Source organism: Meles meles, chromosome 16, assembly GCF_922984935.1.
Source record: "Meles meles chromosome 16, mMelMel3.1 paternal haplotype, whole genome shotgun sequence".
Classification (NCBI taxonomy): domain Eukaryota; kingdom Metazoa; phylum Chordata; class Mammalia; order Carnivora; family Mustelidae; genus Meles; species Meles meles.
The window spans coordinates 73088095-73102681 of NC_060081.1; the positions used below are offsets into that span (position 1 = coordinate 73088095).

The window sequence follows — 14587 nt, forward strand, 5'->3', positions numbered from 1 at the left end:
GAAGAACGGATTTCAGAAAACCAAGCATCAGGTCCGCTGTGTGTCTGCGTTTTGTCTGTGTCGTTTTAGCGTGTTTTGCACGGCAAGCTATCAGGTTGAGCCAATCATTACTTAACCCGCGGATCTGCGCACGAGCCCAAAGCAGGTGGACCGTCACTGCAGCGGGCACTGTGGCAGCAAAAGACAGGAAACAAACCTAACTGACACATGGGGGGAGGGGGTGCTGGTGAAATGAACATGGAACAGCCACAGCAGTCTTAGGAGAGTCAAGGAGAGAACGAGCTGTATGCACTAAATGGCCCATTTTGCAAGGTAAGCTAAAGCGAAAAGCAAGAGGCTAAAAGATGTTTCCAGAATGCCCTTCTTTGCATGAACACAAGGGGATACGCACCCAGACATGCTTCAAGTACAGGAAATCTCCAGCACTGGTTCCCCCTGGGAAGGAGGGAGCAAGGAGAACTTTTTGCTATGTATTCTTTAGTTACAATGTTTCGTAGCACCCAGGGACTCAATTAGGTTCCATTCCTAAGAGTAAGCACTATAAAGTATCTAGCTGGTACAAAGTACTACTCCAGGTCCTATGGGGACCGAACGTTCAAACAGGATCCTTGCCTTCCCCTTCCTCGCAATCCCACTGCAAAACAGGGTAAGTGTTCAGCACAGGATAAAATTAAAACTTCGTGTCACTCGAGCCCAGAATAACTGGCCCCAAGGCCATCTCATTTAGCCGATCTGAGGGTCACTGCATTTACTCTCTGCTCGCACCAGCCACGCTGTATACCCCGCACGCTTCCCATATACGATCAGTCTGACTCTCAGGTCAACAGTGTTTATTGAACACCGACAACAAAAACAACGTTAAGACAAGTAATCACTGCCTCTTTTTTGTCACCTGTTCATTCACCAGCTAGGTCTCGTGCGCTTGGTGTGCTGGGCCCTCCCCTGGCACTTGGGCATTCAGGAGCGAACACAACAGACAGGTCCTCCCCCCTCTGCAGCTTATACTCTAGTGCAGGGAGACAGCCCATAAACAACCACCCAAAATAAAATAAGGCCTGGGCAAGAGAGGGCGTGGGGGAGGGGTGTGGCTCGGGAAGACTGGGTGGTCAGGGAGGCTGGTGTGACAGCTGGGCGGAGGGACGGGTAGCCACAGCCACGCAAGGAAGCAGTCTGGGCACAGTGGAAGGGAGACCCAAGGGCAGAGATCCAGAGGTGGGAACCAGCCTGGTTACACACCTGCCGAGAAAGACTGATGTTTACCAACCACCGGCGAAAGCAGGAAGGAAAAGAGGAAGGAGGAGAGGCCAGAAGACACTGGACCTTGTCTCTGGGGCAGGGAGTCCGGGGTCACTGAAGGGTTACAAGCAGGAGGTGGCGTGATCTGATTGACATTTTTAAAAGTCCCATCTGTGGCTGAGCAGAGAAGACACAGCCGTGGGTTAAGAGTAAAAACAGAGGGGCGCCTGGGTGGCTCAGTGGGTTAAGCCTCTCCTTTGGCTCAGGTCGTGATCTCAGGGTCCTGGGATCGAGCCCTGAATCAGGCTCTCTGCTCAGCAGGGAGCCTGCTTCCCCCTCCCTCTCTGCCTGCCTCTCTGCCTCCTTGTGAACTCTGTCAAATATATAAATAAAATCTTTAAAAAAAAGTTTTCTAAAAAATAAAAAGAGTAAAAACAGGTCAAGAGGTGTGAGGTTCCTTTCTGGGGAAATGGGCATGCTTGAATATCGATTGTGGAAACGGTCACACAACTGTACGAATGTCCTCAGAACTGCCACTCATATAATTCAGAGAGGCAAATGGCAGGGCATGGGAACTGTGTCTTAATAAAGCTTACATTAACCAAAAAAAGTGGAAACAGGGGGGTCATTCAGGAAGCTACTGTCGCCAACCAGGCAGGCAGAGATAGCGGTCCAGAGGAGTGGGGGCAGCAGGTACAGATTTCCAAAATGTTACAGACGTAGAAACGCACTCTTTAACCAAACAGTTAAAAAAAAAAAAAAAAAAAGCACTGGGGCACTGGGGCACTGGGGCACAGGGGCGCTGGATGGCTCAGTCGGTTGAGCATCTTGATTTCAGCTCAGGTCATGGTCTCAGAGCTATAGGATTGAGCCCCGCATCAGGCTCCACACTAGGCAGAGTCCACTTGGGATTCTGTCTCTCCCTCTCCCTCTGCACCCCCCCAACTCACGCATGCTCACTCTGTCTCTAAAATAAGTCAATAAATAAAATCTTTTTAAAAATAATTTTTTAAAAGAGAAATGCATTATTTCATTTAACATTCACGATAATCCCCCACGGTATATGAGCATCGCCCCCATTTTCACAGTGGAGAAACTGAGTCCAAGAGGACTCCGTGATTTCCAACATCTGTTGTCAACATCTGTTTGTTCCACTCTGAGTGGGGGAAGCCGGCCTTAAGCCCAGGCCTGTGGGACCCAGATCCTGACCTGAGGGCCTGAGAGCACCCCGCACTGCCATGAACGGCCTGGCCTTATCACCACAATTACTTTCCAGCTTTTTTTTTTCTCCCCAGGCTCTCGTCATTTCATAGCATCAGAGGGATCATTAGGGGCCCTGAGAGCAGTGGCCGTCATCCCACTGACACAGAAGTTCTCCCGCAGGCTCCTCCTGCCGGTTCTGAACCCCTTGCCTCTCAGCCCCAGAGCCCGCTTCCCTGCCTGCTCGGGGAAAACGGCCAGAGCTCCCTTCTGCACTCCTCCACGGCCGGCACAATGCTGCGCTTTCTCAGTAGAGGACCCTGGGGGGGACACCACGGGAGGAGAGGCTCTCCTGGGCTTTCCAGGGAGAGGTACCCGTGGATCAGCGGCCTGGGTGGAAGGCCTCCCAGTGGAGCTCTGCCCCGCCACCCGCCCAGGATGTGTAGTCGCTTGGAAGCCTCCGAGTCCCACTGCGGAGACCTGCCCGGGGCTCCCGCAACACGAACATCCTGCCTCCTCAGCCACCAGCACCCTGATCCCTCATGTCCACGCTTGTCTCCTGAGGTCCTCCTGTCACTGTAGCCCCCGATGTCCCCATCCCACTGCACACCCAATGCGTCAACCACCGGCTGGGCCCGTCGCCCCACCTGCACCCTGAGATCACTTTCTGCTTGCCCCGTGCCTGCAGACCAGCTCTCACCTTGCCTTCCAGCAGCCTGATTTTTTTATTTTTTAAGGATTTTATTTATTTGACAGAGAGCACAAGTAAGCAGAGCGGCAGGCAGAGGGAAAGGGAGAAGCAGGCTCCCCGCTGACCAGGGAGCCCGATGCAGGGCTCGATCCCAAGACCCCAAGATCATGACCTGAGCCAATGACAGATGCTTCACCGACTGAGCCACCCAGGACCCCTGGAGCCCAAATTAACACCACCTCAAACCACATCTGTACCCCCACCTTGGGGAAAGGCCCTCTCCCAAGTGCATCCTTCCTTGGGTCCGCTCCCTCAGCTTCGACTACCCCAGTGTCCTCCTCTATCCTATAATTACCCTTTATCCTCAGTAATTTACTAAGTCACTTCCCTCCATCTCTCCACCTGGGCTAGCCGGGCCAACCCCATCCCCGAGCCCCGGTGCGGTGAGTGCAAGGATCCGGGCATAGCCGTGGTGATGAGACTGCGATTATCACCAGAAATACTAAGAAAGAAGTGCCCTTCCCGGTGAGGGGGCAGAGGCAGCAAACACATGAGGGGCTGCAGGCGCCCCCTCTGTTCTTGTTTGGGGAAGAATGCGCCTGATAACGGGCATCACCAGGAGGAAGGCAAAGGTTCCTGACGCTTAGGGAAGGGTGCGCGGTCTGCCCGTTGGTCCATTCCCCAGGTTTTTCAGTCTTAGAAATCAATTCATTGGTTTTCAGTGTTGCTCAAGCCAATATTAGTTGGGTCTGTGCTAAAAGCGCTGCCCCAAACCTCCTGTCTGCCACCCGACCGCTCTGTCCTTAAAGAAACAATCCTATTCGTTTTGAGCGTCTCCGATTCTAAGCTTCTGAAGAGTGCGGCCAACAACTTCGAGCCCGCACTCCTCCATCCTGACCCCTCGGCTCCGGCTTCGTTAGAGCGGTGCTGCCCAACACAGTGGCTTCCATTCCACGGGGCTATTTATGTTTAAATTAATTAAAGTAGAAGAATTCCGCCCCCCGTTCCCACGGGCCACATTCAGAGTGCTCCACAGGCCCTGCGGCCTGAAGATCCAGAACATTCCAACATGACAGAAAGTTGTGCTGGACGGTACTGCTGCCGAGCATCCCTTTCAAGACCGCTCCTTCCACCTTGTTCTTTACCTGCCCCGCACCAGAGGACACACGCGAGCATCCGTAAGTGGCCCTCACCACTGACCGTGCTCAGGCTCAGGGATCCGCACAGTATTTCCTCCTGCATCCAGCTGCCTCTACCTTCCAACTTCATGGTACTGGCTAAGCCTACTTGCCCTTAACTGTGGGTTCTCACCTACGGTCACTTCCGGTCTCCACCCCCACCCCCCACCCCCCCAGGAGTACCTGGCAACATCTGGAGACCTATTCCGTTGTCCCCCGCAGGACAGCCCCCCAACAAAGAATGTCCAACCCCAAGTACCAGCAGTGCCTGGGGTGGGGAACTCCTGCCCTAGATTTTATTGACATAAATTTTAAAGGGTCACTTTGTGCTACTTTCATAAATGGGAGTATCACCGCCACCAGCACAAGGGAAACATTCCAACCAGCACAAGGGAAAGCAAACAGTGTTACCAGTGTCAGGCCAGAGTCAGTGGCTCTGAGCCCCAGCACGGCTCTTGCTCCTTCTTCCGTTTCTCCGGCTGAGATGACAGCGAGGGTCGGCTACTAAAAAGGTCCCCCTGACAGCGTTAGAAACATGGAGGGGGAGTTGAAAAACAAGGGAAGCACCTTACTGCCTGTCTCGGTGTGGTTTAGTTCCTGCCCATGAATTACTTGGGACGTTATCACGGCTGCCCCTCGAGCCCTCGCCCGCCTGCGTTTGGGGAACTACTGTCCCACTGCAGAAGCTTCGGGCTGGCAAATTTACGAGCAACCAAGACCCCTCCACACACACCCCAAACAGAAGAGGGGGTGGCCAGGCTCCCTCTCAACATCTGGACTGACCCCTGCAACTCCCTCTACCACCACACCCAGTCGGTCTAGGGTATAGACTTCCGAACCCTCGAGGCCTGAGGGGAGCAGCTGCCCAGAGCTGTGTCGTGGCAACTATCACCGTACTGTCATTTTTTAAAAGATTTTACTTACTTATTTGACAGAGAGAGGGACAGGGAGCAAGGGAACACAAGCAGGGGAAGTGGGAGAGGGAGAAGCAGGCTCCCCGCTGACCAGGGAGCCTGATGCCGGGCTTGATCCCAGGACCCTGCGATCGTGACCTGAGCCGAAGGCAGACGCTTTACCGACTGAGCCACCCAGGCGCCCCTACTGCTATTCTTTCTTAACACCAAACCAAGCTGTCTGCCACCTGTCATCACAAAGTCACTCCTACCTTCTAGACGGGCCAGGGAGATGGGCTGCAGAACAGAATGAGAAATTAGGGGCACCTGGGTAGTTCAGTCGGTGAAGCGTCTGCCTGGGGCTCAGGTCATGATCTGAAGATCCTGGGATGGAGCCCCGCCTTGGGCTCCCTGCTCAGTGGGGAGTCTGCTTCTCCCTCTCCCTCTGCCCCTCCCCCCCCACTCCTGCTCACTCGCTCTCTCTCCAATACATAAATAAAATGTTCTAAAAATGAGAAATTCATGGAGAAATTAAAGAAGAAATAACAGATGAGAGCCACGGTATCGAAACAGCACGACTATAACGGGTTGAGTAGGAACACCCGCTCCTAAGTCAGGGGGACCGCGTGCCACGCCCATTCCGCTTTACACGGGCTCCGTGGCTTTGGGCTCCTCATCTTTTGTGATCCCACTTTTTCTGTCTAAAAAAGACCTGCCTTGCTAAATTACTATGAGGGTAAAGGAATTTATATAGGAAAGGCGTATGACAATACGTAGCACATGACCGCAGGCAATTAATAGTGCCTACATTTAAGGCTTTTTTTCCAGATAAGAGAAAAAAACATAAAACAACGTTCTTACCTATGGATAGCAAGAGCCATTCCATGAGGTTCAGATGTAAGGCCGGAATAATTGACTTTACACTGCTTCTAGCTTAGGCCACTTAAACAAAGGAAAATCAAAGTAAATTTTCTTATGATTTGACTCTAAAACAAACAACGGTTTTCACGATGGGCAGCCTGTTGGCCAGATGTGCGGCGGTTTCACACAATCTGGCTGGAAGGCGAGGGAAAGCAAATATTACAGGGGGAAGCGCCAGGGGAACATATCTCTGGAAAAGGTAACTACTGTCCTAAGGCGCTGAGGAAATGATCACCTTGCTCTGGGTGTGACCACCGTCAGCCCGGCCATCCGTAAATACTTGCTGAATTGCCCCCACTGTGTGCTGAACTTTCCCGAAGCCAGAGTCCAGGAGGCGATCATCTCTGTGCTGATACTGGGAAGATCCCGGAAGAATTTAAAGAGAAATTAAAAGCAATATGGGGGGGGGGGGAGTCTACGCAGTGGTTCTCAATGGAAGGGGCGGGCTGGCGGGGGGGGGGGGGGAGGTTTGCCCCCAGCCCTGGGGGCACTTGGCAGGGTCTAGAGAGGTATTTGGTCGTCACAACTGCAGGGGCAGGGAGGGACTCCTGGCATCTCGTGGGTAGAGGCCGAACGTCCCCTAACGCCCAGGACAGCCCCACACGGAGTATTCCCCAGCCCCCCATGTCAACAGGCCGGAGTCTGAGAACCCCAGTCTCGAGCAGCACCGCCGGTATCTTCCTGCAGGGACGGAAATGCTCTCCATCCACGTGGTCTCACGCGGCAGCCACAGCCACGTGTGGCTGTTGAGCACTCAAAATGTGAAATCTAAATTTGTTCCATTAATTAATGAAAATAGCTACACAGACCCAGCATGTACCATATTGGGCAGCAGGTCTAGAAGGACGGAACTCAAGTTGTTAGTAAGCCTAGATGCCTGGGGAGGGGAAGGCACGGAAAGGAAGGTACGAGGGAAAATTCTGCTCTCTCTTCTAAGAACACCTAGGAGGCTGATTTTTTTTTTTTTTTTAACTAGGGGAATATAAAATTTCGAGTCAGAGGCACCTGGCTGGCTCAGTTGGTAAAGCATGTAACTCCTGATCTCAGGGTTGTAAGTAAGGCCGCACTCACCACGTGGTGGGTATAGAGATGACTTTAAAAAATAAATAAATAAAATCTTTAAAAATTAAAAACAAAAATAAAATCTAAAGTCAGAAAGCATGCAGAAAAGGGAGCTAGTGTGCTGAAGTCTGAACATTATCTCTGGTCACAGCAACACTACCTATTGGTGGAAAAACTGGGCCATATCAAAGAAAAAAGCCAAGTCATTGTGGAAATTTCTCTTTAAATAGAAACAGGTCCTCTGATCCAGCAAGTCTACCTGGAGGGATGGACTGTATATGAAATCTCGTATGGGTGAGCAACAGGAAAGGTATAAGGATGCTCCCAGCAGCAAGAAAGCAAAACCCTGGAGCACCTGGGTGGCTCTGTTGGTGAAGCAGCTGCCTTTGGCTCGGGTCATGATCCCAGGGTCCTGGGATCAAGTCCCACGTCGGGTTCCCTGCTCAGGGGGGGGAGCCTGCTTCTCCTTCTCACTCTGCCTGCTGCTCTCCTTGCTTGTGTTCTCTCTCTCTCTCTGGCAAATGAATAAATAAAATCTTTAAAAAAAAAAAAGAAAGAAAGAAAGAAAGCAAAACCCTGGAAATGACCAAATGACCATCAGAGAGGAACCCCCTCACAGTACACCTGCACTATTTTTTTTTTTTTAAGATTTTACTTATTTATTTGAGAGAGACAGAGAGAGGATGAGCAGAGAGCGGGGTAGAGGGAGAAGCAGACTCCCCACGGCACAGGGAGCCTGATGCGGGGGCTCAATCCCAGGACCCTAAGATCATGACCTGAGCCCTAGGCAGATATTAATAGACTGAGCCACCCAGGCGCCCTGGACTTGCTAATTAAGAGAATAAGGCAGATGCAAACACTGACAGGGCAAGATCCAAGTGATGAAGGGGGAGGGGAAAAGTAAAGTAAAAGATATGGAATTTATTATGCTATATATATTTTTTTATTTTTTTTATTATTTTTAAATTTTTTTTAATATTATGCTATATTTTAATAAAAATAGCATACACACATGGGAAAACAACACTGAGAAATGAATAGGCAGACACACACCCAGACTGTTAATTCTGGTTCTCCCGGGGGAAGGGGTCAGTCACGGGTGGCAGGATCTGTCGCCTTTCCTATTTCTCCTGCCAGAAGCCTTTCCCTACTGGTCTCCGCTGCTCAGCAGTGCAGGGCACCTCTTCCACGAGTATGACTCACACGGCGTCTCGCCCCCACAATGAGTCAGTGAATGCAGACTCAAGCCCAAGCCTGTCACCTCTCATCCCCGGTCCTCTGATATCAAGCCTCCGACTGCCGCCAAGGCAAATGAGCTCCAGGACTCTACTTATCTCCAACTTCCAACCCCTCTGGCAAGACTCCTTCACACCAGATTTCCTTGAGCAACCCATTCCCCTTCTTCTACTTCAAAGCCCAACTCTGTGCTCTGCACAGAAAGGAAGGTCTTCACAGAAAGCAGGTCTGTTCTCCCTTAGACTGTACTTGCCTGTTTGCTCCTAGAAAACTCAAGTCTATGGAAGCCCAGCAAGCAACATATAAAAATATTGAACAAAAATAAACCCTGGGGGGGCACCTGGGTGGCTCAGTGGGTTAAAGCCTCTACTTTCGGCTCAGGTCATGATCCCAGGGTCCTGGGATCGAGCCCCACATCCGGCTCTTTGCTCAGTAGGGAGCCTGCTTCCCTCCTCTCTCTCTCTGCCTGCCTCTCTGTCTACTTGTGAGCTCTCTGTCAAATAAATAAATAAAATCTTTAAAAAATAAAAATAAAAAGGGGGCACCTGGGTGGCTCAGTGGGTTAAGCTGCTGCCTTCGGCTCAGGTCATGATCCCAGGGTCCTGGGATCAAGCCCCACATCGGGCTCTCTGCTCAGCGGGAAGCCTGTTTCCTCCTCTCTCATTCTCTCTGCCTGCTTGTGATCTCTATCTGTCAAATAAATAAATAAAATCTTTAAAAAAAAAAATAAATAAAAAATAAAAATAAAAATAAAAAATAAAAAATAAACCCTGGGTCCAGGGGACAGGGCACACTGAGGAGCCTAGACCTGTGGGAAGGAAGTGGCCACCGGGCTGCTCACGTACAGATCGTAAGATTCTTTATGACAGAGACAGAAGGGGCGCCTGGGTGGCTCAGACGGTTAAACGTCTGCCTGCGGCTCAGATCATGATCCCAGAGTCCTGGGATCGAGCCTCGCATTGGGCTCCTTGCTCAGCAGAGGGCTGCTTCTTCCTCTCCCTGCTATCTCCCTACGTCTGCTATCTCCCTGTCAAATAAATAAATTAAATCTTAAAAAAAAAAAAAGACAAAAAGTACAGATTCTTAAGTGCAAGCCCTCGGTTTTTAAATGCTGGTAACTAACACAATATTTAAATATTATGCAAAACTAAAATCACACCCAGGTGTCATTTTTTACTTAGCAAAAATAACCAAAATCAAAAAGTTTAATAACACCGGTTTTGGTTGGGATGGGTAAACAGACACTTTCCACTGCTGGGAGGGGTTGAAATCAGTACAGCCTTGAGGGAAGGCAGCCTGGCAACAGCTCTCAAAATTACCAATGCAGGGGCACCTGGGTAGCTCAGTGGGTTAAAGCCTCTGTCTTTGGCTCAGGTCATGATCCCAGGGTCCTGGGATCAAGCCCCTCATCGGGCTCTCTGCTCAGCAGGGAGCCTGCTTCCTCCTCTCTCTCTGTCTGCCTCTCTGCCTACTTGTGATCTCTGTCTGACTTGTGATCTCTGTCTGTGAAATAAATAAACAAAATCTTTAAAAAGAAATTACCAATGCATTCAACTGGACCCAATGATTCCCCTTCGAGATATTATCGTTGTAACTGGGCAAAGACTTGGGTTCAACATCATTCTCCATAACATTGTTAGTAATAGGTACCATTAGATATAACCCAGGTGTCCATCAGTGGTAGGGTGGTTATATTAAGTATGGTAAGTCTGTTCAATGAAATCCTTTAAAGTCATTCTGTTTAAAAAAAAAAAAAAAAGGAATGAAAAAGCTTTTTATGTACCGACATGAAGCAAGCCCAGTGTATACTCTTAAGTGAAAGAAATATGTCGTGTTGCATTGTGTAGACTAATTATAGAATAAAAAAGGTCAAAATCTATGTGTGGGTGTCTAGATAGATAAATATAAAATACATGGGCCTTCTTTGGAAACCAGTCAAAATGCTCGAGACGACACAGAAGAAGTTGAGGAGTGGCTGCACACAAGGGCACAGGGTAGCCAAAGCAGGGGACGGAGAGAGGCTATACGTTTGCAAAGTACACACTTCTGTACCTTTTCAACAGTGAACTACGTGACCGCGAGATTTTTTTTTTTTTAAAGATTTTATTTATTTATTTGACGGAGAGAGAGATCACAAGCAGGCAGAGAGGCAGGCAGAGAGAGAGGAGGAAGCAGGCTCTCCGCTGAGCAGAGAGCCCGACGCGGGACTCGATCCCAGGACCCCGAGATCATGACCTGAGCCGAAGGCAGCGGCCTAACCCACTGAGCCACCCAGGCGCCCCGAGATTTTTTTTCTTCTAACATACAAACAAAACAAAAAATCCCACCGCGCTCCCCACACAGCACCCAGCTCTCCGTCCGCAGCCTCGGAGCTTGGCCGCAAGCCCAGAGGGCAGAACCAGATACTATTCCCCTCACACCCCAGATCGGGTATACAGAAGGGGCTCAGATGCCCGGTGCAGGTTGAGGCGCCTCTCCCGGGCTTCTCCCCGGCCCCAGCCACACACACCACCAACCCCCGCCCCCCCCAGCACGCAGAGACCTGCTGCCTTACCCTGTGTGTTTATACTGTGTCTGCGGCATTGGCTCACGGGTTCCAGACCAGGTCTGGGGCCACAGCCCAGACAGCCGTGTCACTCCCCTCATTCCTCCCCAGAGTCCTGCAGGCAGGCCCTCCCCGTCCTGGAGAGGAGGAAACAGCACCCAGAGCCCAGCGGCAAGTGGGGGCAGAGCCAGATGTGAGTCCCACAGGCTGGCCTCGGGGCCAGCCCTCGACCACAGCGCTGCGAGAACTCACCCCACCGAAGGATCGGAGGATCGGAGAGCTGCCTCTGAGGTGTCATCGACACAGCAGCCTAGGGAGGCACCCCATGACAGGGACACAGCAGGAACACACCAAGGGTCCCCAGGGGCACCAGCCCAGCTGCCTAGCTCCTCCCTCGGAGCACCGTCAAGGGTCACTGTGGCGAACCCTGCTCTGCTCCTCTCCTCTCCTCTCCACGGGCCACATGCTTTGGGGGCAAAATGCGTTGCACGTGTGACCTCACTCAGCCCTCCAAACGACTTGCACAACCACACGCTCATTTACAGGAGGTGAACTCACTCGCCCAAGGTCATACAGCCAGTAAGTGGCAGAGCCCAGACTTGCACCAAGATGGTCTTGCTTGAATCCACGCTCTCAACGCCTCGCGGTCCTCAGCAGCCAACCGTGGCCTTGGGGAGCTGCCCCCTCCTGCCAGGAGCCCTTTCCTTCCCAGCCTCCAGCTCCTCCAGGCTCCCGGGGAGAAACTGCAGCCGGGCTCCACCTCGGGCGGGCGTGGCTCTGGCACAGAGACAGCCCCAAGAAGGCCCCGGGGGAGGTTTCCGAGGGCGCCTGCCTGCAAGACGTGGGAGGTTCCCCAGCCAGTCCCTTGCAAAGACTTTAGCTCTGGAAGCTGGGGCGGGGCTGCTGAGGGTCTAGCCCAGGGACCGCTGGCGGGGGGAAGGACACTCCCTAGGAAGCAAGTTCACACCTCTGCTCCCGTGACCGCGGCGGGTGAACGTACCGGGGGAATCCGGGCTCCAGCAGCTGCACCTCCAACCTCCACTCTCCGCAGGGAAGCCACAAGTTACTGCCCTTGGCCCCGGGCTGCACACAAGCCCTGCCATGAGCAACTGTCTTCAGAAAGATTTTCTTGTCGTCATTCAACAAATACTTATCAAATGCTTGCAGACCCTCAGACCTGCCTTAGAAAACTACCGGAGGTACGGCGGTGAGCAACTCCGTCCACCCAGCACACCCACAGGGAATGTGCTGGACACCGAGCGTCTCCCCAGCCGACCACAGGCTCCTTCTGTCTCCAAAGGCACCGGTCTCACACATCGATCAACGGGAAGTCCGATTTGTGGTAAACGGAGAGAGGAAAACAAGTGTTTTTACTTCTTTTTCTTTTTCTTTTAACCTTCCCAATCTCACGAACATGCATGGAACAAAAGGCAAAATAAAAACAGTGGGTGGGGCGCCTGGGTGGCTCAGTGTGTTAAGCCTCTACTTTCAGCTTCGGTCATGATGTCAGGGTCCTGGGATCGAGCCCCACATCGGGTTCTCTGCTCAGCAGGAAGCCTGCTTTCCCATCTCTCTCTGCCTGCCTCTCTGCCTACTTGTGATCTCTCTCTGTCAAATAAATAAATAAAATCTTAAAAAAAACACACAAAAAACAAAAAAAACCACAATGGGTGAAAAAGGCCACCACTCATCTCCTGACCTGGAACAGAAGGCAGTTCTGCCATTCACCGGGCGTAAAACAGCAGAGCCCTTCCAGACAGCCTCTCCATCAGAGCCACATGGTTAGAGCCCTCAGCTGACCACGGATTCCATTTAACCCAGGGAACTGGAGAGTCTAGCTTATTAAAATCGTCTAAACGTTGGGGCGCCTGGGTGGCTCAGTTGTTAAGCGTCTGCCTTCTGCCCGGGTCATGATCCCGGGGTCTTGGGTTTGAGCCCCGTGTGGGGCTCCCTGCTCAGCGGGAAGCCTGCTTCTCCCTCTCCCACTTCTCCTGCTTGTGTTCCCTCTCTTGCTGTGTCTCTGTCAAATAAATAAATAAAATCTTTTAAATAAAATAAAAGTAAAATAAAATTGTCTAAATGCAGGGGCACGTGGGTGGCTCAGTCAGTTGGGCATCTGACTCTTGATTTCCACTCAGGTCATGATCTCAGGGTCATGGGACAGAGCCCCGCATCAGTGGGGAGTCCGCTGAAGGTTCTCTCTCTCCCTCTCCCTCTGCCCCTCCCCCCAACACTTACACTCTCTCTCGTTCTCTCCAAAATAAATAAATGAATCTTTAAAAAAAAAAATGTTTCCAAATGTAGGAGAAACCTTATGCCACGATATCCTCCCTAGGCTAAGCTCTAATTTATAAGAGCAAAATCAAATTGAAATCATGTCACTTAATAGCCATTGGATTAAAACAGAGATCAAAGGAAACACACACCTGAATGCTAACAATAGCAGATAAGGCTTTAAATAATTTTAAGAACCACATCTTTGACTTTTCTGTAACAGGAATTACTACTTTAACAATGGAAAAAATAGAACCCTGGTGTATAGAAGTCCCACGCAGGGCCCCAGGGTGGGGAAGGGCGCTCGGGCCAGGCTCTGAGCATCTCCTGGGCCTCACTGGCCGCTTCTGGCTTGCCTATGCGCGGGTCCTTCCTTCCCTAGCAAGGCCTGGTGCCCCGGCCCCTAGTTCCGTCACCTGGCAGGAACCGGCTGATGCTATTCAGGGGGGTGCCAGTGACAACTGACGAAGGCTCAGGCCAGGTTAATGCAATTCCTTGGAAACGCTGTAAGTCTCGGCCACTCTGGAGGAAGCTGCTGGGAGCCAGCGCAGATGGAATGGGGCATCCCCAGCCAAGCAGCAAATATGGGATCAACTAGAATTCTATAACCCAGGCCCCTGACAAAGGCCTCTGTGGCTAATTCCTTACGGCAATAGGCTACAAGAATAAGGAAGGAGGGAGAGAGGAGAGAAAGGAGACAGAGGGAGGCCTGGATCCCCCCTTTCCTTCTGCGAAATGGTTCTGTTGTTTTCCCCCCGTGGGCTCCGATACTCAGCACACACCTTCACGGAAAGCCCCTGTGCCCTGCACACCACGTTCCCCCTGATGAATCAGAAATGTGACATCCTTTGGGGAGACGAAGATTTCCAAATAAAACTAAGGGCGCGCGGCTCCTACTCTTGTCTCCGGGCTCAGTCGGTCAGTTAGCACATATTTACTGAGCACCTACTACGTGCACCTCGGTACTAAGCAGTGGGACACGCACACAAGACAAGTGAGGGCCCTGCCCTTGGGGCACCTACTATTTCCCAGGTGGGCAGGTGGCAACAGGAAACAGAAAAAGTACATACGACAAGAACATGTCACTGTGGGGAAGGCGGCTCCTGAGTACGTGGTCTGGGAAGACCTCTCTGAAGGAAGAGACTGCCAAGCTAGCACCGAGACAAGAAGGCAGTAGCAGCTTGAGAGCTGTGTGACCCTGGGCTAGTCACCTAACCCCTCCAAGCCCTGGTTTCCCAGGAAACGCAACAACGGCGCCAGCCACAGGACTAGGTGTGGAAGCCACAAGACAATCCACCAAAGCCACGGCTTGAGAGGACCGTGGTCCCGGCGGCTAAGCAGACAAGGGAGA

At 51.6% G+C, this 14587-nt stretch overlaps 1 protein-coding gene across 4 annotated transcripts in view; it reads right to left on the reverse strand.

The window, feature by feature from the left end:
- Positions 1-14587, reverse strand: part of ATP9A (ATPase phospholipid transporting 9A (putative)) — a 133050-nt gene that overhangs the window by 101040 nt on the left and 17423 nt on the right. Inside the window, exon 1 of one of the 4 annotated variants that reach the window (XM_045980136.1) lies at positions 6060-6094. The exons of the other annotated variants lie outside the window; for them this stretch is intronic. Within the exon in view, the coding sequence (XP_045836092.1) occupies positions 6060-6079 (20 nt within the window). The 5' untranslated portion in view covers positions 6080-6094. Of the gene's footprint in view, positions 1-6059; positions 6095-14587 lie in introns of those variants that run through there. 4 annotated transcript variants of the gene reach the window in all.